The sequence below is a fragment of the Oncorhynchus keta genome, chromosome 13, assembly GCF_023373465.1.
Source record: "Oncorhynchus keta strain PuntledgeMale-10-30-2019 chromosome 13, Oket_V2, whole genome shotgun sequence".
In the NCBI taxonomy this organism is placed as follows: domain Eukaryota; kingdom Metazoa; phylum Chordata; class Actinopteri; order Salmoniformes; family Salmonidae; genus Oncorhynchus; species Oncorhynchus keta.
Genome location: NC_068433.1, coordinates 13,130,839 through 13,155,430, shown reverse-complemented (window position 1 = coordinate 13,155,430; position 24,592 = coordinate 13,130,839). Strand labels below are relative to the sequence as shown.

Sequence of the window (24,592 nt, the reverse complement as noted above, 5' to 3'; positions counted from 1 at the left end):
TCTACGTTGTAGAATAATGGTGAAGACATCAACTACAAAATAACACACATGGAATCATGTATTAACCCAAAAATGTTACACAAAATATCTTTTAGATTTTAAATTCTTCAAAGTAGCCATCCTTTGCCTTGATGACAGCTTTGCACACCCTTGGCATTCTCTCAACCAGCTTCACCTGGGATGCTTTTCCAACAGTCTTGAAGGAGTTCCCACATATGCTGAGCACTTGTTGGCTGCTTTTCGTTCACTCTGCGGTCCAACTCCCAAACCATCTCAAATGGATTGAGGTCGGGTGATTGTGGAGGCCAGGTCATCTGATGCAGCACTCCATCCCTCTCCTTCTTGGTCAAATAGCCCTTACACAGCCTGGAGGTGTGATGGATCATTGTCCCACTAAGCTCGAACCAGATGGGATGGCATATCGCTGCAGAATGCTGGTTAAGTGTGCCTTAAATTCTAAGTAAATCACTGACAGTGTCACCAACAAAGCACCATCACACCACCTGCTCCATGCTTCACGGTGGGAACCACACATGCAGACATCATCCGTTCGCCGCCTCTATGTCTCACAAAGACACGGTTGGAATTATAAATCTCCAATTTGGACACATCAGACCAAAGGACAGGTCTAATGTCCATTGCTAATGTCCATTGCTCATGTTTCTTGGCCCAAGCCAGTCTATTCTTATTATTGGTGTCCTTTAGCAGTGGTTTCTTTGCAGGAATTTGACCATGAAGGCCTGATTCACACAATCTCCTCTGAACAGTTGATGTTGAGATGTGTCTGTTACTTGAACTCTGTAGCATTTTATTTGAGCTGGTAACTCTAATGAACTTATCCTCAAGAGCAGAGGTAACTCTGGGTCTTCCTTTCCTGTGGCGGTCCTCATGAGAGACAGTTTCATCATAGCGTCTGCACTTTGCGACTGCACTTGAAGAAACTTTGAAAGTTTTTGAATTTTCCCACTTTGACTGACCTTCATGTCTTCAAGTAATGATGGCCTGCTGTTTTTCTTTGCTCATTTGAGCTGTTCTTGATATAATATGGACTTGGTCTTTTACCAAATAGGGCTATCTTCTTTATACCACCCCTACCTTGTCACAATTGATTGGCTCAAACGCATTAGAAGGAAAGAAATTCCACAAATTAACTTTGAACAAGGCACACCTGACCTCTAGTGACTACTCATCCCGCATGCGGGAGCGTAATCATCGACTGATACTAATTAGCATAATGCAACGGACATAAATATTCCTAGAAAATATTCCTATTCGTGAAAATCACAAATGAAATATATTGAGACACAGTTTAGCCTTTTGTTAATCACCCTGTCATCTCAAATTTTCCAAATATGCTTTACAGTCAAAGCTAGACAAGCATTTGTGTAAGTTTATTGATAGCCTAGCATAGCATTTTGTCCAGCTAGCAGCAGTTAACTTGGTCACGGAAATCAGAAAAGCAATCAAATTAAATCGTTGACCTTTGAGCTTCGGATATTTTCACTCACGAGACTCCCAGTTAGATAGCAAATGTTCCTTTTTTCCAAAAATATTATTTTTGTAGGCGAAATAGCTCCGTTTGTTCTTCACGTTTGGCTGAGAAATCACCCGGAAATTGCAGTCACGAAAACTATTCCAAATTAGCTCCATAATATTGACAGAGACATGGCAAACGTTGTTTATAATCCATCCTCAAGGTGTTTTTCAAATATCTATTCGATAATATATCCGCCGGGACAATTAGTTTTTCAGTAGGACTGATTGGAGTAATGGCTACCTCTGTATTTTACGCGAGAATCTCTCTGGGAGCCATCAGGTGACCACTTGCGCAATGTAGCCGCTTACGGGTATTCTTCAACATAAATGCATAAAACTACTTCACAATGCTGTAGACACCTTCGGGAATACGGAGAAAGAGTAATCTGGTTGATAGCCCATTCACTGCTCAATAGGGACTCATTGGAATGCAGCGCTTTCAAAACATGAGGCACTTCCGGATTGGATTTTTCTCAGGCTTTCGCCTGCAATATCAGTTCTGTTATACTCACAGACAATATTTTTACAGTTTTGGAAACTTTAGAGTGTTTTCTATCCCAAGCTGTCAATTATATGCATATTCTAGCATCTTGTCCTGACAAAATATCCCGTTTACTACGGGAACATTATTTTTCCAAAAATGAAAATACTGCCCCCCTAGTCACAAAAGGCTTTACTGTTAATTGAAATGTATTCCAGTTGACTACCTTTGATTTAACACATTTTTTGGTTACTACTTGATTCCTTATGTGTTATTTCATAGTTTTGATGTCTTCACTATTATTCTAAAATGTAGAAAATAGTAAAAAAAATAAAGAAAAATCCTGGAAAGAGTAGGTGTGTCCAAACTTTTGACTGGTACTGTGTAATGAAGCGGTATGCACTTTTTTATTTTAAGTGGTTTCGTTTGTGATTGGGGTTCTCCTTTCCTCTCTCCAGCCATCCAGGCTCCACTCAAGCTGAAGGCCCCCAGAGGCACCCCCACCCCCATCAACCGCAACCAGGCCAACCAGCCCCGCGGGGGATCGGCCCTGCTTGGGAAGAGGCCCTTTGACAGCAGCGTGAGTACTCCTCGCACACGCATGCACACACACACAAAACACAACTGCCATTTTTACTTCCTCTGTCTGTCAATCCATACATGTGACACTGACAGGTTCTGGTTTGGTATAGACAGCCTCATTTACTGTAACCTTGGGTAGTGTCTCATGTCCCTGTCTACTCAGACTGCAGAGAGGGACAGACTGGCGCTGGTTCTGGTTCCTCTGTAACAGTGGGAGATTTACTGACCATCTGTCTATCTCCATCACCGCTGAGCATAGCAGCATGACCACAGCTTGGGCCAAGTGGCCACACACACACACACACCTCTCACCGTTCTTCTCTTATTGGTCATAGGCATTGGCACTGCCGTTCCCCACCAATGGGAGGCCGTTCACATCAGGCATGAGGACCACCTCTCAGTCAGTGATCAAGCGTCAGAAAGTGAACCAAGGAGACGCGCCAAACCCTGTGGTTTTTGTTGCTACTAAATACACCAGGTAGGTCCTGGTCTCTGAGCGTCTGTTATTCTCTTCAGTAGCAGTCAGCTCCGGAAGATACAAAAGACCTTCTGTGCTTTTTGGTTGAGAAATCTGCATATTTCTGTATTGAACACCTGACAAAGGGATCCATCTTAGTCAAAACAAATTCTCCCACTGAATGTTTTGCCATAGACCTGATTGATCCCTTTGTCAGGTGTTCAATATAGTACTATGTAGATTTCTCAACCAAAAAGCACAGAATGAAAATTAAGAATGTTTAATATTGCATGTAACTAGTTTTAAGATGAAGGTTATTCTTCTTTGCACCTGCACACTTTGACATTAGGATGTGTTTTTATACAGGCAGCCCAATTCTGATCACATCTTTTGCCAATAATTGGGCAAAAAATGAGGTGCTACCTGTGTCAACAAAGCCTTGGACTCCTAGGTGTGCCAATGTTGATCTGAGTCCTACAGATAATTCACCGTGTGTATTTTTGTCCCCTCCAGGGCTCTGAGGAAACACCTGACCCAGTCTGAGATGCGACGGGCAGCCAGGAAACCACACCTCCCCGTCAGGGTCAAGCTGCCCTTGCCTCCCCGGCCCCTGGCTTTAGCCATTCTGCCCTCCAGCACCAGCGAGCCCATCGTCCTGGAGGACTAACCCCCCACTGCGAAACAGGGAGGGCGCACCACCGCGCACCAACCTGCTAGTGTAGCAGCACAACCCCATACCAGTAGTTTTCTCTCGTCGTATTTTTTAAATCTCGTCTTCTGTTCTGTTACCTCCCAAAAGCTGACGTGCTGCTCCACACACACACACACACACACACACACACACACACACACACACGAGTGACACCCACATGTATGCATTACATCTAGTACATGGCATCAATTCTTTACACACACACTACGCATACACTGAGTGTACAAAACATTAGGAACACCCCCTTTTGCCCTCAGGAATGCCTCAAACCCAGCAGCGTTGCAGTTCTCGACCCACTCAAACCAGTGCACCTGGCACCTACTACAATACCCTGTCCAAAGGCACTTAAATATTTTGTTTTGCCCATTCGTCCTCTGAATGGCATACATACACAATCCATGTCTCAATTGTCTCAAGGCTTAGAAATCCTTCTTTAACCCGTCTCCTCCCCTTCATCTACACTGATTGAAGTGGATTTAACAAGTGACATCAATAAGGTATCAAAGCTTTCACCTGGTCCGTCTATGTCAGGGGTGGGCAACTCCAGTCCTCGGGGCCTGATTGCCTCCCCTGGTCTATGTCATGGAAAGAGCAGGTGTTTGTAATGTTTTGTACACTGAGTGTATACACAGACACAACACCCCCCCACATACACACACCAGGCTTTGGGCTTTACTATTTTATTCTGGCTCTTTTTGCTTAATTATTTTTGCTCCCCTTTTTTAATGGTAAATCATTTTAACTGTGTAATTTAAAATCTGAAATATTTCTCATCCTGAAATAATGGTGATTTAAAAGCACACTTTATTTTTTCCCCTCCAGGTCCTTTCTTATCTGTGTAAATATTAGCAGCATTTTGAGGGGTTGACACCTAATTGTTTGGGGACTGGTAGGGGCGTGGTTGTGGGAGGGCCATGGAAATAGAAATACTAGAACCACAGCAATTTGACTAAATGTCTGTTCTAGTTATTCATATTCTATAGGGAGGGCTATGTGGGGCAGTTTTTTAGCATGTTTATGGGAAAGTCTATTTTGACCAAGGTTTCATCCACTTGCTCCATCATAGGTCTGGGAGGTTGCAGTAAAGTGCTTTGTGTGACCCATCCTTCAAGGATACTTGTCAGATTCTACGTTAGACACCCGTCTTCTCTTACACCATCACATCAGGCCCCACCCCCTCTCCACACCTAAATTTGACCTGATCCCGCCCCCTGTCTCTCCACAATCCTATCAGATGTTCCGTATGGGGGTTTGATGGTGAGGAAATCAATTCTGTTGAACCCCCCTGGGTATTTTTAACATTAGCAGCTTTGCACCCAACTCCCTCCCATAACCTCTGTTGAGCTCTGTTTTTCTACTTAATTGTCGTCACAATCAATTTGAGTCCTGTCTTGTTTACCATCACTTGATTGACACACTGTTTCCAGATGTTTATTACCCATCTGGAGAGAGACAGTCGGGATCCTTCTCTGTAAATGCATTTTGGTTTTGACTGAGAAAGACCGCTTGGGTTGCCTGGCTACCCAGCCACATCGTTCCCACTAACTGACGTTCCTTCTCCACGATGAGTCTGGATTTGCCTGCCTCTCCCGACAATTTCAAGAACGCAAACACATTCGTTCTGATTGGTCCCTGAAACCTATGGGTTGGGCAAGAGCCTGCCTACATGCTGACGTTATCAACTTTGATACACTGATTGGTTAGACTATCCAATCACTGATGGATTTTGTTTTGTTCAACGCCCCTCATTTTGAAGTCAAACGAGCAACGTCTAGGATGGCAGTTTGAGACTGAATGAATGTAGCGACCGATAGAGCAGAGGAATTAAATTCAGGATGAGTCGTCAGGCAAACGCTTGAGTACAGCGGTCTTGTCTCTTCAATACTATGGTAGGCGAGAGGGAAAAGTAAGGGTTTAGGAAATGGTGATGTAGGTTAACAAGGTAGATGAGATTCATATTGTGTAGGTTTGGAAGATATTCAAACAGGTGGTTCTGGATGTGGATCTGATTGTTTGGGACATGCAAAATAGATACTGTTCTCTTTGAGGTCCTTATTGGGAGAAATATGGGTTTGTTTTAGTGGAGTCAGAATTGAGCCATAAAAAAAGAAAACATTCTAGGTGTAAAACTCCATTCTTAGACAGCCCCTGTTCATTTTGTCACCTGTACCAATAAATCATATGCCTTCAGCTCCCCCAAACAGACTAGGCCACCGCAATTATGACAATGGACTGTTTGGATCTTGGGTTTGAATGAAACTGGCAAATTATGTTACGAGCTGGTTGTTGTCAGATACTGTTGTTACTAAAGCAGCTATATGTATTGGCTTGGGTGCTGGAGTCATGTCTTTGTTGGGAGTGGAATCTCCAGTGATGTCTCAACTTGTGGGTTGATTTGGTTTGACTCTTTATTTTCCCTTTTTGTGTTTTATTATGAAGAAAGGGTGCGTTTAGATTAAATTAATTCTTAATTGGATATTATAATTCCTCTTTCTCTTCCAGGCTCTGTGTACAATGGCAGCCAGTATGGGGGTAGAAATGACAGATGTATAAGCAAGTTTGGTCCCAATGTGGGCTTTTGTAATGTTTCTAAAACAATTAGAAGTGTTAAAATACTAATCTGAAGAAGAAAATAAAAACTTGGCCTTTTGAAAAGTTGTTTCTTTATATGAAATCATTGGGGAAGAAGGCTTGTAATTACTCCATATTGTGGAGAGGGTTCAAATACTGTACATGTGAACATTGCTCTCCATTGGGTGGGTTTGGAGGGGGGGGGGCGCAAATCAGAGCTGGTGGGAGGGATGTAGAGGGGTTAGAATTTTGTATGTTGGAGAGAGAATTATGCTACAATTAATGGTTTTTCTCAAGTGTTTTTTATTCCAATGTCTCTGTATCCTTTTAATGTATCTTGATAAGAAAATAAAGATTTTTTTTTCTTTGTGGTCCTATACATTTATCTGCTGTGTGCTTTTTCTGGATGTGTATGATACAATGTTGCATAGATGTCAGTGTCAAATGTAAACACGCATGATTAACGGGCTCCCGGACGGCCCAGTGTTCTCAGTCACTGCATCTTCGTGCTTGAGGCGTCACTACGGACAGCCTGGTTCGATTTCAGGCTATTTAACAACCGGCCGTGATTGGGAGTCCCATAGAGCGGCGCACAATTGGCCCAGCATCGTCCGGGGTTGGCCGGTGTCGTCTGTCATTGTAATTAAGAATTTGTTCATAACTGACTTGCCTAGTTAAATAATTTAATGATGTCCTTTATTCTGTGGAAAACAAATGTTGTAACCGTAGACTAGTTCCGCCAAACAAGAACAATTTATTGTATTATTTTTAAACTGAAAAAATACTATGATCAATCATGAATACACATTGGCTGCATACACACAGGTCGCCCAATTCTGATCTTTCCCATAATTATAGGCTCACTATCTTATCTGATTGGTCAAAAGACCAATTAGTGGAAAAATATCAGAATTAGGCTGCCTGTGTAAGTAGCCAAAATGCCACACAAAGGTTTATATTTCCCCCCTAACAGACAGCATTTAATTAACAAATTACTCAGGTGTGAGGTTGACCTCCAACTGTGGTGTGAATTGACACAGAACAGAATAATTGTTTATGTACCCAATGGGCTTGACGTTAGTAATCAGGGCATTAATTGGCATATGTTTATTGCGCCAGTGCTAAGGAAGGACCAGTTCATCCGGCGCTAAAACTGCAACGTTGTCGCAGAGACTCAAAGCCATTGGCCGTTGCTAATCGAATACCAACTACATTGCATCTGATTGGTGGATTCGAACGCCCTACTGGCGTTTAATGTTGCACAGCTGATCCTCGTTTTAAAGGGAAGGCGGGAGTGGGAACTGGGTCAAGTTAAAAATACAGAGGACACAGGCGCAAGATACGTGCTACTTCATAACAAAGCAAGTAGGGTGGCCGGTAGTTCACTTCATTAACGGGTAGTAGGCTAGAATAGGTTTTAACGTTTCTTTTATTTCTACGAATTTCATGCGGAAAACACAGTTCTTTAGAATTTGGCTAGGACATTGAGGTTACTGTCGAACAACAGGTGGAGAGCGTCTGGGGCACGCACAGTCGTTGGGCAATATCTTCAATTCGTAACAATGTTTGAGGTATAGTAAAGCTTGTTTTATACTTTGTTTCAGATGCTTCTTCACTTTACCCTGTTTGTCTTGGATATTCGGTATTAAGAAATTGCTTTCCAAATTAGATGTGGCAGTTGATTGCCTTTTTTAAATTCAACTTCTTTATCCAGGTTAGTCTCATTAATACATTCTCTACTTCAAAGTACCAATGTTTGAGACAATATTCTGTCATGTGATGAGATTAGTGTGAAGTCAATACTGTTTTTTTTTTGACTGCATAGTTGCAGTCATTGTGGTATGTACACAGAGCTACTTGTTAGTGTACTGTTGCATTTTGACTGTGTCCTGACTTAGTTTCAGTGGTCTTACCATCCAAATAAATCCTTTCAAACCTGATTTTTAAAATAGTTCTGTACTCCTCAGAGAAGCAGTGATGACCTGCCCATGTTCCCCTACCATGAGGGACGAGATGACCCGTTCCCTAGGGAGCACTGCTCAGCTGGAGTTGGGGGAGGCATGTCCCTGGCTGAGGCCCTCCTGCCCTTAGTGGAGTCTCCCTCCCAGATCCCCTGGTTGTGCTCCACCCGCTATAAGACTGAGCTGTGCAGTCGCTATGCTGACACAGGCTTCTGTAAGTATGCTGAGCGCTGCCAGTTTGCCCATGGCCTCCACGACCTCCACGTGCAGTCCCGCCACCCCAAGTACAAGACGGAACTGTGCCGCACCTTCCACACGGCAGGCTACTGCGTCTATGGCACCCGCTGCCTGTTTGCCCACACTGCCAAGGAACAGCGCCCCCCCCACCGCCGGCGCCGCAACATCCCCTGCCGCACCTTCCGCTCATTCGGTGTGTGCCCCTTTGGCACACGCTGCAACTTCCTGCACATTGAGGGTGACTGTGATGGCGGCCTGGAGTCCCCAGGCAGCGCTCCTGAGAAGGCCCCCATTGCCAGACCCCAACCACAATCCCAGGACTGGAAGCCCCGCGGGGCCCTGTGCCGCACCTTTAGCTCCTTTGGCTTCTGCCTCTATGGCACCCGCTGCTGCTTCCAACATGGCCTGCCGAGCAGCATCCAGGGGGGTGCCCGCACCCATCTGCTGTCCCTAGCTTCAGACAGGTTCTCATCTCCCTGCTCCTCATCCTCCTCCTCTCCACCATCTGGACTGCCCTCCCCGGTCTGGCCTGATGATTCATCCACCCCGCTGAACAACCCCGTGGCCCACAATGCCTTCACGTTCTCCAGCCAGCTGAATGATGTGCTGCTGCCTCTGGCCCTCAGGCTCCAGCAGCTGGACAACAGCCAGGCCATGGAGGCTGCCTGCAACATGCAGGGTGTCTGGGGGAACAAGCTTTAGTCACTCGGCAAGAATGGTATTGTAACTAATGTGATGTATAGCCAGCCTACTGTATATTGTGATGGTTTGCTATGATCTTGGAAGCCATATGTATTTTAAAAGGGTGGTGGTGCAAGTGTCTTTTGTGATGTTCCATGTGGGGATCTTCAATGTTAGTTTGGAAAGACTGACTACTGTCCTGCATTACAAATTGTATGGCCTCATTGGTGTTCTGACTGATCCACTCATGTGTTTATGTAGATTAGGCCTTTTGTAACTGTACATTATGAGGTTATACATGTTTATTTATGAATTTTAACTTAGGTTTTTATTTATTGTGATACTTCTGCCTTGAATAAACCACAATTTTTAATTACTTGCTCTTCATTCACTGAACTAGCCAGAACTTTTCACTGCTATCATGCATTCCATTTTCGTAATCTGTTTTCTATTTTTGGCCAATGGGCAACTCCTTTTACCTTGTAGGCTTTAATTACCTAAATTATGCTCTTAATGGAGACTTCCCTAACTGTACTTGACATTTGGGATGCAAGCCCCATTTGACTTGGCCTGCACTAAAAGGGCATGGTCTTCCTGACTGCTGGCCTTAATTTTAAACGACTACTTGTAATAATATAATGTAATCACTTGAATGTGCTTGATTGCACTGACTGAAGACTTGGCTCATTGGATCTTAATACAGTCTTACGCTCAAAAGAAAATACTCAAACGGGGAAGCATTTTGCTGAGCTTGGTCATCAATTTGACAGCTGTGTGGCTGCACTACGCATTTACACCACCGTCAGGAGGGTCTTTGTTTTAAATGAAAGGGCGGGGGCTTGGTGGTCGGCGTGATGTACCATTCTTGATCTGCTAAGTGAGCAAGTCTAGAATTGTGTAATGTGTCGCTTTGCACAAATCGGTTGGCATTGGTGCACGCAAAGTGGCTAGTTTTAACAAACAATAGTTCGCTTACACAAGTTGCACCTGTGGTTTATTTTTCAGCATGTCCACGAGGCGGCGCTGTAAGCATGGCGGACAGGGAGCAGAGGCGCGTCACTGAAGCGTACGAGTCAAACTCATTAGTCATGGCCGAAAGTGCGCGAGTTAAGCTTAGTGGCGATGTGGCTGCTTTGTTGGCTGAAGATGTCTGCTCCCGGCTTAGGGAAGCCACACAGGTACATAATGAAGTAGTTAAATCAATGGAGATTGTTAGCGTTAGTTTGGCCAGAAGCGAATATATATTATTAAACGAGACGAGGCACAATCTCTAAGCCAAAGAGATTCGCTGCTGAAGTGTCCAACCGATGTGGAGAACAAGCCTCCAAGGACGTTCATTCGCAGAGACGGACGAACCCCCGCTCGCTGGTTCTAGCAGCGAAGAGGGCGAACCGGATGAGTCCGAGCCGTGCACTTCCACCGATGATGACAGCTCCCTGGGTGGACAAGAACAGGTGGTCGCACTAGGCTTAGCCACACCTCCAAACAATGCTGGCAGAGACCCTACTATCTGAGACCCGGACTCAGATTCGTCGCGATATGAATGGATCTTTACGGGATATGTTAGTGCAGGCTGGGCCATATCAGGATAAGGTAGGGAATTGAAGAGTTGAGGGGCAACGAAAATGTTCGGTGGCCAACTACAATATGAGGATGGCGAGTGGAGATACCATGGCTCGTTAATTCCTAGCAAAATGATGCGGCCTTCTATTTTTGTTGTTTTTCACGAGGGCAAATCTGCGCTGGTCATGGATGGAACCAGGGACTGGGAATAATCTGTGCCACCTCAGCTCGCATGAGAAGTCGCATGACCGCCTAGATAGTATCCAGAAGTGGAAGGAGCTGGAGATCAGGCTGGTGTCCAAGGAAGCTATCGATGCCCAAAGCCCAACGGGCTATTGACAGAGAGACTCTGCATTGGCAATATGTGCTGCAGAGGCTCATAGCCCTGATATGTGTAATGGCCACCCAAAACATTGCGCTACGTAGGACCAGGCTGAACGAGCCAAATAATGTGAACTTTCTGAAGTTCTGGATTTCTTTGATTTCAGGACCATGGACAGCTACCGAGAGAAAACAACGCTGACTGCAATGCAGCATCACAGCAGAAGGAAGAGACCACTCTAGGCGGGCCACGAATTGAAGAAATGCTGAAATGTATGTTGGACAATCGAATTCGGTATGTAAATAAACCATATTTGGTAAGACTGGGTCATTGACAGAAAGCGTATTTTACACTGCTCCAGCAGCAGGGGTTAGAGCGTTGGACTAATAACCGAAAGGTTGCAAGTTCGAATCCCCGAGCTGACAGGGTACAAATCTGTCGTTCTGCCCCTGAACAGGCAGTTAACCCACTGTTCCTAGGCCGTCATTGAAAATAAGAATTTGTTCTTAACTGACTTGCCTAGTTAAATAAAGGTAAAAAAAAAAAAAAAAAAAACGAGGCCCGCCATGTATTTATGAAAGCACTTGTTTCCAAAGCTCAAATGATCTCACTCCTTTTACAGTTCTAAAGGAATATTAAATTATATGTTAGATATGTTAAATAAAAGTGTAATTTGCAACATTGTAACTCTGATGCAGGGGTTAAAGTAAAATTCATTTTTGCCCGGTAAGGGACCTCCTATATGTGCACGCGCGCACCAACTATTTTTATAATTACATGTAGAATTGGAGCCTATTTCGTCATATTCAAAAACGTGGTAGGCCTACCTGTTTGACAAATACTATTATTCTATCCATAGATGTCGGTATAGCCAAATCCTCCAATACTGTCCCATGCACTCCTTAAATACATATCAAGTCAGAAGTTTACACTTAAGTTGGAGTCATTAAAACTCGTTTTTCAACCACTCCACAAATTTCTTGTTAACAAACTATAGTTTTGGCAAGTCGGTTAGGACATCTACTTTGTGTGTAACACAAGTAATTTTTCCAACAATTGTTTACAGACAGATTTTTTTCACTTATAATTCACTGTATCACAATTCCAGTGGGTCAGAAGTTCACATACAATAAATTGACTGTGCCTTTAAACAGCTTGGAAAATTCCAGAAAATGATGTCATGACTTTAGAAGCTTCTGATAGGCTAATTGAAGTCAATTGGAGGTGTACTTGTGGATGTATTTCAAGGCCTACCTTCAAACTTAGTGCCTCTTTGCTTGACATCATGGGGAAATCAAAAGAAATCAGCCAAGACCTCAGAAAAAATGTGTAGACCTCCACAAGTCTGGTTCATCCTTGGGAGCAATTTCCAAACTCCTGGAGGTACCACGTTCATCTGTACAAACAACAGTACACAAGTATAAATACCATGGGACCACGCAGCCGTCATACCGCTCAGGATGGAAAAGCGTTCGGTCTCCTAGAGATTAACATACTTTGGTGTGGAAAGTGCAAATCAATACCAGAGCAACAGCAAAGGACCTTGTGAAGATGCTGGAGGAAACGGGTACAAAAGTATCTATATCCACAGTAAAACGAGTCCTATATCAACATAACCTGATAGGCCGCTCAGCAAGGAAGAAGCTACTGCTCCAAAACTGGCATAAAAAAGCCAGACAACGATTTGCAACTGCACATGGTGATAAAGATTGTACTTTTTGGAGAAATGTCCTCTGGTCTGATGAAACAAAAATAGAACTGTGTGGCCATAATGACCATCGTTATGTTTGGAGGAAAAAGGCGGAGGCTTGCAAGCCGAAGAACACCATCCCAACCGTGAAGCATGGGGGTGGCAGCATCATGTTGTGGGGGTGCTTTACTGTAGGAGGGACTGGTGCACATCACATAATAGTTGGCATCATGAGGGAGGAAAATTATGTGGATATATTGAAGAAACATCTTAAGACATCAGTCAGGAAGTTAAAGCTTGATCGCAAATGGGTCTTCCAAATGGGCAATGACCACAAGCATACTTCCAAAGCCACCATATTAAAGTCAAATCAAATCACATTTTATTTGTCACATACACATGGTTAGCAGATGTTAATGCGAGTGTAGCGAAATGCTTGTGCTTCTAGTTCCGACAATGCAGTAATAACCAACAAGTAATCTAACTAACAATTCCAAAACTACTGTCTTATACACAGTGTAAGGGGATAAAGAATATGTACATAAGGATATATGAATGAGTGATGGTACAGAGCAGCATAGGCAAGATACAGTAGATGGTATCGAGTACAGTATATACATATGAGATGAATATGTAAACAAAGTGGCATAGTTAAAGTGGCTAGTGATACATGTATTACATAAGGATGCAGTCGATGATATAAAGTACAGTATATACGTATGCATATGAGATGAATAATGTAGGGTAAGTAACATTATATAAGGTAGCATTGTTTAAAGTGGCTAGTGATATATTTACATCATTTCCCATCAATTCCCATTATTAAAGTGGCTGGAGTTGAGTCAGTGTCAGTGTCAGTGTCAGTGTGTTGGCAGCAGCCACTCAATGTTAGTGGTGGCTGTTTAACAGTCTGATGGCCTTGAGATAGAAGCTGTTTTTCAGTCTCTCGGTCCCAGCTTTGATGCACCTGTACTGACCTCGCCTTCTGGATGATAGCGGGGTGAACAGGCAGTGGCTCGGGTGGTTGATGTCCTTGATGATCTTTATGGCCTTCCTGTAACATCGGGTGGTGTAGGTGTCCTGGAGGGCAGGTAGTTTGCCCCCGGTGATGCGTTGTGTAGACCTCACTACCCTCTGGAGAGCCTTACGGTTGAGGGCGGAGCAGTTGCCGTACTAGGCGGTGATACAGCCCGCCAGGATGCTCTCGATTGTGCATCTGTAGAAGTTTGTGAGTGCTTTTGGTGACGAGCCGAATTTCTTCAGCCTCCTGAGGTTGAAGAGGCGCTGCTGCTCCGAGGGCCCTCACCTCCTCCCTGTAGGCCGTCTCGTCGTTGTTGGTAATCAAGCCAAATCAATGCACATTCTGTGTTTATGAGATGTAGTAACATTTATAGTGACTATGATTTGTTCTCCTACTTGTGAACATGTCTTACTGTATCTGATAGGAAAGGGAACCTGGAAGTTTAAGATACAGGTAAGGGCTCTGCGTAAATGTGAACATTGAGTGAGATTTACTCCCATAGCTTTTGCAGAGTTGTTGAGCCCTCTCTTTGCCCTCCTTCAAATTATCCGGTGCTGTACAAACTCTCTCTGAGCATCTACTTAAGTACAATCAGCCTATCACCTGGCTCATACTAGGAGAGGACCCACCCCTTATGAAGGCACACTACAGTTTTCCCCTGAGATCTCCATGGAATACAACTCAATTGAATGGAGAAACGGTTGAAATCGCTCTAACATGTAATCCATGGAGGATTAACTATGCATTCTACATGTGGCTTTGCTGGGTCTCCAGTCCAACTGTAAGACTGCTTCCCTCCTGCAATAGTTTGTACATGTCATCAGTGGGGTATGTTATACTTATTTCAAACATTTAAAAAAATCTAACTTCATTAATGTCACTTCATACATTCAATTGTCCAGTAATTTAGTGCCTGTAGGGCACAGAGTTTATCTTGACCACATGACCTGACCAGGGCTGATCATTTTGGATGACAGTAATTGGCCAGCCAAATGACCACAGTCACCAAAACTGAATGAGTAGCATCTTTCCCCCTTTCTGTACTAAATCCATTGAGTAGCATCTTTCCCCCTTTCTGTACTAAATCCATACTTTCTATACTAAATGTAGCTAATGCTGTATTTCATATATCCCCTCTCATCCACCCCCCCAGGTGAAGTCTGTTCTCCTCTCATTCACCCCCCAGGTGAAGTCTGTTCTCCTCTCATTCACCCCCAGGTGAAGTCTGTTCTCCTCTCATTCACCCCCCCCAGGTGAAGTCTGTTCTCCTCTCATCCCCCCCAGGTGAAGTCTGTTCTCCTCTCATCCACCCCCCAGGTGAAGTCTGTTCTCCTCTCATCCACCCCCCAGGTGAAATCTGTTCTCCTCTCATTCACCCCCCAGGTGAAGTCTGTTCTCCTCTCATTCACCCCCAGGTGAAGTCTGTTCTCCTCTCATTCACCCCCCCAGGTGAAGTCTGTTCTCCTCTCATTCACCCCCCCAGGTGAAGTCTGTTCTCCTCTCATCCACCCCCCCCCCCCCAGGTGAAGTCTGTTCTCCTCTCATCCACCCCCCCAGGTGAAGTCTGAGCCATGAACTAGAGCAGCTTAACTGCGTTCTCCATATGGTGAAGAGCCTGGTTCAGAACCTTTACCTGTACCTCGGCTCGTACGTACGCATCCTGGTGTCCAGCGTCATGTACTGCATCCTGGAGCCGCTGGTCGCCTCCAACTCCCTCAACGACCACTGGACCCTTAGGGAGTACGTAGCTCTGTGGGTCACCCACATGTTCTGGTATGTTATCCAGCTCTCAATACACAGGGCCCTGAAAGTTATGTTCCCAGTGTCGTCCTCCTCTCCCTTTATACCAATCTGATATTCATGTGTTGTGTGGCTCTGTCGGGAGAGCATGGCGCTTGCAACTGCAAGGGTAAGGGCTCAATTCCCACTGGGTCTACCCATACATATAAATGTATGACGCATGACTTAAGTCATTTTGGATAAAAGTGTCTGCTAAATAACATATATTTTATTGTGTGACCATGACATTAGACACCAAACGGAAGTCAGACACCACACCGATCCATCCTGTTAAATGTCTTATCATTTCTACACAAGATGGTGGGGTAGAGACATGGCCATACTTCAACCATTGATCTAATTCCCTCCTAGTAGAGACATGGCCATACTTCAACCATTGATCTAATTCCCTCCTAGTAGAGACATGGCCATACTTCAACCATTGATCTAATTCCCTCCTAGTAGAGACATGGCCATACTTCAACCATTGATCTAATTCCCTCCTAGTAGAGACATGGCCATACTTCAACCATTGATCTAATTCCCTCCTAGTAGAGACATGGCCATACTTCAACCATTGATCTAATTCCCTCCTAGTAGAGACATGGCCATACTTCAACCATTGATCTAATTCCCTCCTAGTAGAGACATGGCCATACTTCAACCATTGATCTAATTCCCTCCTAGTAGAGACATGGCCATACTTCAACCATTGATCTAATTCCCTCCTAGTAGAGACATGGCCATACTTCAACCATTGATCTAATTCCCTCCTAGTAGAGACATGGCCATACATCAACCATTGATCTAATTCCCTCCTAGTAGAGACATGGCCATACTTCAACCATTGATCTAATTCCCTCCTAGTAGAGACATGGCCATACTTCAACCATTGATCTAATTCCCTCCTAGTAGAGACATGGCCATACTTCAACCATTGATCTAATTCCCTCCTAGTAGAGACATGGCCATACTTCAACCATTGATCTAATTCCCTCCTAGTAGAGACATGGCCATACTTCAACCATTGATCTAATTCCCTCCTAGTAGAGACATGGCCATACTTCAACCATTGATCTAATTCCCTCCTAGTAGAGACATGGCCATACTTCAACCATTGATCTAATTCCCTCCTAGTAGAGACATGGCCATACTTCAACCATTGATCTAATTCCCTAGTAGAGACATGGCCATACTTCAACCATTGATCTAATTCCCTCCTAGTAGAGACATGGCCATACTTCAACCATTGATCTAATTCCAGTAGAGACATGGCCATACTAACCATTGATCTAATTCCCTCCTAGTAGAGACATGGCCATACTTCAACCATTGATCTAATTCCCTCCTAGTAGAGACATGGCCATACTTCAACCATTGATCTAATTCCCTCCTAGTAGAGACATGGCCATACTTCAACCATTGCTCTAATTCCCTCCTAGTAGAGACATGGCCATACTTCAACCATTGATCTAATTCCCTCCTAGTAGAGACATGGCCATACTTCAACCATTGATCTAATTCCCTCCTAGTAGAGACATGGCCATACTTCAACCATTGATCTAATTCCCTCCTAGTAGAGACATGGCCATACTTCAACCATTGATCTAATTCCCTCCTAGTAGTAGAGACATGGCCATACTTCAACCATTGATCTAATTCCTCCTAGTAGAGACATGGCCATACTTCAACCATTGATCTAATTCCCTCCTAGTAGAGACATGGCCATACTTCAACCATTGATCTAATTCCCTCCTAGTAGAGACATGGCCATACTTCAACCATTGATCTAATTCCCTCCTAGTAGAGACATGGCCATACTTCAACCATTGATCTAATTCCCTCCTAGTAGAGACATGGCCATACTTCAACCATTGATCTAATTCCCTCCTAGTAGAGACATGGCCATACTTCAACCATTGATCTAATTCCCTCCTAGTAGAGACATGGCCATACTTCAACCATTGATCTAATTCCCTCCTAGTAGAGACATGGCTATACTTCAACCATTGATCTAATTCCCTCCTAGTAGAGACATGGCCATACTTCAACCATTGATCTAATTCCCTCCTAGTAGTAGAGACATGGCCATACTTCAACCATTGATCTAATTCCCTCCTAGTAGAGACATGGCCATACTTCAACCATTGATCTAATTCCCTCCTAGTAGAGACATGGCCATACTTCAACCATTGATCTAATTCCCTCCTAGTAGAGACATGGCCATACTTCAACCATTGATCTAATTCCCTCCTAGTAGAGACATGGCCATACTTCAACCATTGATCTAATTCCCTCCTAGTAGATACATGGCCATACTTCAACCATTGATCTAATTCCCTCCTAAACCTGTGTCTTTGCCAGGACCCATGGAGACCTGGTCAGTGGTCTGTTGTCTCTGCAGAAGGTTCTGTCAGACCCGGTCCGCCCGCTGTGTTCTCACTATGGAGTTGTAGGGGGCTACATGCACTTAGAGGAAATGTATCCACCTCCCATCCATCTTGTATCCATCTTATCTATGTATGAAAATAGAATTTCTTTCATTAAGAGATCCTTGGCTTTGTTGATCACTGTGTGTGTTGTCTGTCTTTGTAGGCTATTGAGCGAGTCATATACCCTTACCTGCAAGCTGTCCTGGATGACTACTCTGTCTCCAATGCCAAGGTGAAAGCAGACAGACACAGGTCTATGGAGCAATCCTGGTGAGTACAGCAGACCAGTCACTGAATCTGAAATGTTTTCTGTGATGCAAACAGAGCTGTCCAAAGTAATACAAGAGAATCCCAATAATGAATTGTTACAAATTGCATTTATGTATGACCTTTCACCCAATCTCAAAGCACTTTGCATTTTATGTTGGTTAAACTCCCTGTCAACCACCAAGTACCAATGCCCTCTCTGTCCTGCAGGTGGCAGTGGAGCACCTGCTAAAGATTAGAGCCGGCAGCACCCAGCCACGCTTCGCGAGTGTGGTTTCCGCCAGGCTCAGCCTCTCTCCGAGGCCACCCTGGGCATCGTCAGTCCCCTGCAGGGACCTGGGGGAGCTGGAACCCCCTGGAATGACTGGACCACATCCCCCTGCCCGCCATGTACTCTGAGCAGGTGGTTAAGAGTGTTGGGCTCATAACCAAAAGGTTGTTGGTTCGAATCACCGAGCCGACGAGGTAAAATTTTCTGTCTGTGCCTTTGAGCAAGACACTCAAGTCTAATTGCACCTGTAAAGCACAGCTGTCGCTATTTGATATTTGATATTATTTATAAATATTTGATTTAGTTGCATATATTATTAAGTTGCATACAATAACTGTAAAATTTACAATGCACTTCTCTGTGCAAACAGGTAATTACTTTCTATCAACTTACACATTGTCCTTGGAATTGGTGGACAGTCAAACTGAAAGGAAGCAACTTCTATTGCTTAGGGATGGATCGACATCTACATAATGGGTAGCTGATGGAAAATGTGAGGTTCATGCTTTTAATATTTAATACACATCTGCATTGTTTGCTGTTTGGGGTTTTGGTCTGGGTTTCTGAACAGCACTTTGTGACATCTGCTGATGTAAAAAAGGCTTTATAAATACATTTGAGTGTGTTGGAGTTTATTTCTTCCTATTTAAGAAATAACAGGTAGCCTGCTATATCCATAGATTTGTCAGTCAATTCCTCCACCCACAATGCACTCTTTAAATAGCCTATCTCCGTGTCAGTGAACTGACGGGCTTTCCGAGTCTTTTAGGTGAGCCTACTCATTTAGCTCCACACCGCTCTTCGTTCAAAATGCTTAAAAGTGAAAAGCCCTGATCTGTTTCACCTGTCTTTGTGCTTCTCTCCACCCCCCTCCAAGTGTCGCCCCATTTTCCCCATTATCCCCTGTGTATTTATATCTGTGTTCTCTGTTTGTCTGTTGCCAGTTCGTTTTGTTCGTAGAAACAAGCATCGTTGTTTCCCTGTTCCTTGCGCCTTTTTTCTAGTTTCCCGGTTCTGACCGTTCTGCCTGACCTGACACTGAGCCTGCCTGCCTGCTGTCCTGTACCTTCCACCCTCTCTGGATTATTGACCCCTGCCTGCCTTGACCTGTCGTTTGCCTGCCTCGTCTTGACGTTTGCCTGCCCCTGTTTAAGGAATACACTTTTGTTTCTTCAACACTGTCTACACATGGGTCAAACCTTAAAACGTGAAAGAAAAAGTCTACCTAGAATCCTAGATATAGCAAATGTAAAGCCCAAAAGGTAGGCTACTGTTATGTCAGATCGTGAAATGTGTTTTCAAATACATTTTGACCTGTCTTAATTTTTACTTTTTTTTTAAAAATACTACTTTTTTTTTAACACACTGAAAAAAATTGCGTGGACCAGATTGACCGTTCTCCCCACTATTTTTTGTTTCTTCAGTTAAGATTCACAATTATTTTGTATCTGCAGAAAAATGTTGTTTTGAGCTCAACAAGCAGTAGCATCAGTATACAAATCAGGGAGCCAAGTGAACAGCTCTTTTCTTCGATGCGTGCACCAAAACGATCTGTTCAAAAAGAGCCGTACGACTGATCACTATGGCAGTGAAGCGCTGTGAAGTGGAAACCACGACTTGAATTCAGGAAGTAGGAGAGGGTATGCCATAGGCCTACTTTTTATTAAAGAAAATGGCAAAAAGCACAGGCCAACCTCTTGTTAGCTTAAGATTTTGAAGAAAATAAAATGGATCCGATTATATATAACGATCTATAACAGCAACATGTAGTGTTGGTCCCATGTTTCATGAGCTGAAACAAAAGAAAACGTGTTTACATCCCTGTTAGTGTCTTTTTCTCCTTTGCCAAGCATATCAACAAGCTAATTATGCAGCTTGCACACAGGTGCACCTTGTGCTGGGGAAAGTAAAAGGCCAATCTAAAATGTGCAGTTTTGTCACACAACACAATGCCACAGAGTTTTGAGGGAGCATGCAACTGGCATGCTGACTGTGGGAATGTCCACAAGAGCTGTTGCCAGATAATGGGATGTTAATTTCTATACCATAACCTCCAATGTCTTTTTATTTTTATTTATTATATATTTTTTTTCAATTTAAAGTTTTATTAAGTTGTCTTGTTTTTCAATCAACCAACAAAACACATTCCACATTCACAGATGTGACAGGCTTTAAAAAAATAAAAAGTCAAAAAATAATAATACATTTGAAAAAATAAAAATACAATTAACATGAATGATAAAGTCAAATAAAAGCATTTATTTTTCTTAATCTATATATTTTCCTTGGTACATATACATACACACACACACATACGCACACGTACTCAAAAACTAAATTAAAATAAAAACACAAAAAACAACAACAACATATACACACTTGCAGCAGCACTATCAAGGTTCTTATCAGCTATTTCAAGCATTCGCTGAGACGACGGGCCAATAATTCGGTTTTAGGTTTTACAGTACCTTACACAACATGTATCTGCGCATTTCCCTAGTCACCCTGTTCACTCTGTCCAGTTTGAAATATAGTTGAATAGTGGGGACCAGAGTCTATCAAACTTGGGCTGTCTCTTGTGGAGGTCATAAGTGAGCTTTTCAAGAGGAAGAAAGTCAACAATCTGGTCAATCCACATTTTAAATGTAGGGGGTATTAGAGTCCCACAATAGAAGAATACATTTCTTAGCAAAGTATGTAATAGTCATAAGCACATTTTCTCTGTCAGGATCAAGAACAAAGTCCTGCTGGGCATTAAGAAGATAGATACACGGGGTCATATCAAACTGAATCTGGCAATCTCCCTACAGCTCCAAAATACATGCATATAGGTTCCACATTCAGAGGTACATCTTTTACAGTTAGGAGACATATCTGTTTTCGTTCTATGGAGTCTCAAAGGAGTATAATAAAATTTGTACAAAAATTTGTAATTAGATTCTTTCATTTTTACACTGGTAGAGGAGCAGTATACCCTGTCGCAAACCTCCGCCCATAACTCATCACTGATAGTCAGACCAAGGTCCTTTTCCCAGATTATTTTCAAAGGAGTAAAGGAGGAGCTTCCTTTCTCAGAAAGGAGTCTATAGATGTAAGATATTTTGCCTTTAATGGATTGTGCTGTGACAAGAAGGGTTTCAACTTCATTCAACTGAGTTCTAAACCTCCTCTTGGAGGTAAATGAGGAAATTACATGTCTAATTTGAAGATATTTTTAAAAAATGGGATCTTGGCACATCGAATTCACTGCATAGCTCTTGAAAGGATTTCAGTGTAGTGGTTTTCTGATGAAATAGGTCTGAAAAGGTCCTGATTCCTAGAGTATGCCAAAGATTAAAGTTGGCATTCCTCGGGGCTTTTGGCAAGTCTGGGTTGCCTACTATAGGCGAGTGAGAACATATTTGGGAGGAAATGTCCAGGTATTTCTTACAGTCCCTCCACGCTAGTAGGGTGCTGTAAATCGCAAAGGTTTTGGCTATGTTGCCCACTTCACTAAAGTTATTAATGAATATAATTGAGCTTAAGGGCAATGAACCACAGGATTGGGCTTCTATCTGAATCCACGTTGACTCTTGTCTGTTTGTGATCCATGTTAGCATGTTGCGGATTTGGGCAGACCAGTAGTACAATTGAAGGGAGGGAAGAGCAAGACCACCTTTAGATTCAGGTTTTGATAAAGTGGAAAACTTGATCCTAGGTTTTTTATTGCCCCATATAAATTGGGTGATGCTTTGGTTGGTTGTTTTGAAGAAGGAAACTGGGAGATAGCATGGGAGCATCTGAAATAAGTAGTTCAGTCTAGGGAGGACGTTCATACGGATTACATTAATTCTTCCTACTAAGCTAATTGGGAGGGAGATCCAGGTTTGGAGATCGTTCTTGATTCGATCCAGGAGTGGAAGATAATTTTCCTTAAAAAGGCTATTCAGATCTGGTGTTATGAAGATCCCGAGGTATTGAAACACCTGTGTTTTCCATTGGAAAGGACAAAGTGTCTTCATAGAGCTGGTGAGTGTAATATTGAGAGGGCAGACAGTGGATTTGTTAAAATTGATCTTATAACCTAAAAACTTGCCATACTGAGCAATTGTGTCTAAAATGAGAGGGAGGGATTTCTCAGGGTTGGATATGTAGAGCAAGACATCATCTGCGTAAAGCGAAATCTTGTGCTGCAGGCCACCTGCAGAAACACCCATAATACTTGGATTGCTCCTTATCAGCTCTGCCAGAGGCTCCGCCCCCAACAAGTAGAGCAGCGGGGACAGCGAGCACCCTTGTCTTGTGCCTCGTTCCAGAGGGAATCTGTCAGAGTTCAGTCCATTAGTAGTCACCATGGCATTTGGATGAGAGTATAGTGATTTGATTCATTTAATAAAATTTGGGCCCATATTGAACTTTTCTAAGACTGAAAACAGAAAGCTCCACTCCATCCTGTCAAACGCCTTCTCAGCATTCCGTTGAGGCCAGCAGGACAGGGGTCTTTTGTGCGTTTACTTGATCAATAATATCAAAAAGACGGCAAATGTTATCAGAAGAGTATCTGTCTCTAATAAATCCAGTTTGGTCCGCTTTTATTATTTTGGGAAGAAGAGTGTTTAGTCTTTTGGCGAGCAATTTGGTAATTATTTTATAGTCGAAATCCAACAAGCTTATGGGCCGGAAGGATGAGCAGGATAGGGGGTCCTTGTCCTTTTTTAGCAACACTGTAATGCGAGCTCTGTGCATTGAGTCTGGGAGAACTCCGTTTTTGCAAAAATCCTCCAGCATTGGCATGAAGATAGGGCAGAGCTGGGGCCAAAAAGCTTTGTAGAACTCTCTGGGGAATCCATCTGGGCCTGGGGACTTATTAGGTGGCATGGAGGTAATTGCCTCCAGGATCTCCTCAGGAGTGAAGGGGAGTTGAGATCTTCCTGGTCGGTCTCTGATAGTTTAGGTAGCGAGATTCCCTCTAGGAAAGAGTGGAGTTCTGCCTCCGTGTGTTTTCTCTCAGAGGTATATAGTTTGTAGTAAAAATCATGAAAAGTTAAATTGATATTTTTTGGGTCATATGTGATCTCGTCCTCTGCTGTTTGGATAGCCATGATTGTACGCTCTGACTGCTCCTCCAAATTCAGTTTGGCTTTGGCTGCTTTAAGATGACTCCAGGAGGTGCTGTCTAGGGATTGTTTATGTATTTTTTCACAGCATTCCAGCACCCTCTCAAGATCTAGCCTGTGTGCTTCCATTGCTTTTTTCTTAGAAGAAGCATATGCAATTAGATGACCTCTTAGTGTGGCTTTAGCAGCGTCCCACATTGTGGCCGGAGAAACAGGAGAATCGTTATTGTCTTGTGTGTAGTTGTTTATCCATGTAGTTACCAATGTATGGAACACGTCATTTGATAGCATGGAGGTGTTGAATTTCCAGCTCTTTGACCTCGCAATGTTTTTGCAGAGGTCAAAGCGGAGGTGGACAAAGGAGTGATCTGAAAGTGCTATGGATCCGATTGTACAAGTGGCTGAATTTATGAAACTCTTTGGGATAAAAATGTAATCTATACGGGAGTAGGTGTTATGGACATTAGAGTAGTATGTATAGTCCATAGATGAGCTATTAGTCTCTCTCTCGAGATATCTATCAGTCCCATCTCTTTAGTAAGAGAGTTCAACATCTTTGCAGATCTAGGATTTGTGGTGGGGACTTGAGATGATTTGTCTAGGGTTGGGCGAAGGGTACAATTAAAATCTCCGGCCACCACACCAAAGGAGACACAATGCTCATTGAACAGGGTTATCATTTTTGACATGAAGGCAGGAGTATCTGTGTTAGGGGCGTATATGTTTAATATAGTAATTGGTTGACCATATAGTGACCCAGTTATCAAAATAAATCTCCCCTCCGGATCAGATATGTTTTTGTCTATTATGAATGGAACATTTTTGTGGATAAGTATGGCTGTGCCTCTACTGTTTGATTTGAAAGATGAGAAATACACCTGTCCCACCCAAGCTCTGCGGAGTTTGGCATGTTCAGCATCACAGAGGTGTGTC

General features: G+C 43.3%; 2 protein-coding genes and 1 long non-coding RNA gene across 9 annotated transcripts in view; all 3 read left to right on the top strand.

The window, feature by feature from the left end:
• The window catches only part of mta2 (metastasis associated 1 family, member 2), a 32,879-nt gene extending 26,161 nt beyond the window's left edge, over positions 1-6,718 (top strand). For both annotated transcript variants that reach the window (XM_035783362.2, XM_035783364.2), the window contains exons 16-18: positions 2,476-2,597; positions 2,935-3,077; positions 3,570-6,718. In XM_035783362.2, coding sequence (XP_035639255.2) covers positions 2,476-2,597; positions 2,935-3,077; positions 3,570-3,723 — 419 coding nt within the window. In that variant the 3' untranslated portion in view covers positions 3,724-6,718. The remainder of the gene's footprint in view (positions 1-2,475; positions 2,598-2,934; positions 3,078-3,569) is intronic.
• An 889-nt stretch (positions 6,719-7,607) lies between these two features.
• On the top strand, positions 7,608-9,594 carry cth1 (cysteine three histidine 1). Its single transcript, XM_035784665.2, has 2 exons — positions 7,608-7,910; positions 8,307-9,594. Exons 1-2 carry the CDS (start codon positions 7,902-7,904, stop codon positions 9,237-9,239), a joined length of 942 nt encoding a protein of 313 aa, XP_035640558.1. The 5' UTR covers positions 7,608-7,901; the 3' UTR covers positions 9,240-9,594.
• A 669-nt stretch (positions 9,595-10,263) lies between these two features.
• LOC118391885 (uncharacterized) lies at positions 10,264-20,860 on the top strand. Of its 6 annotated transcripts, XR_008062608.1 has the most exons (6): positions 10,306-11,375; positions 15,372-15,587; positions 18,189-18,295; positions 18,503-18,757; positions 18,934-19,056; positions 19,568-20,860. It is a non-coding gene; the product is annotated as an uncharacterized LOC118391885 (long non-coding RNA). The 6 variants fall into 6 exon arrangements; XR_008062609.1 differs by lacking the exon at positions 19,568-20,860 and having other exon boundaries at positions 10,264-10,396; positions 11,270-11,375; positions 18,503-19,543; XR_008062607.1 differs by having other exon boundaries at positions 18,503-19,056.
• Positions 20,861-24,592: the final 3,732 nt, after the last annotated feature.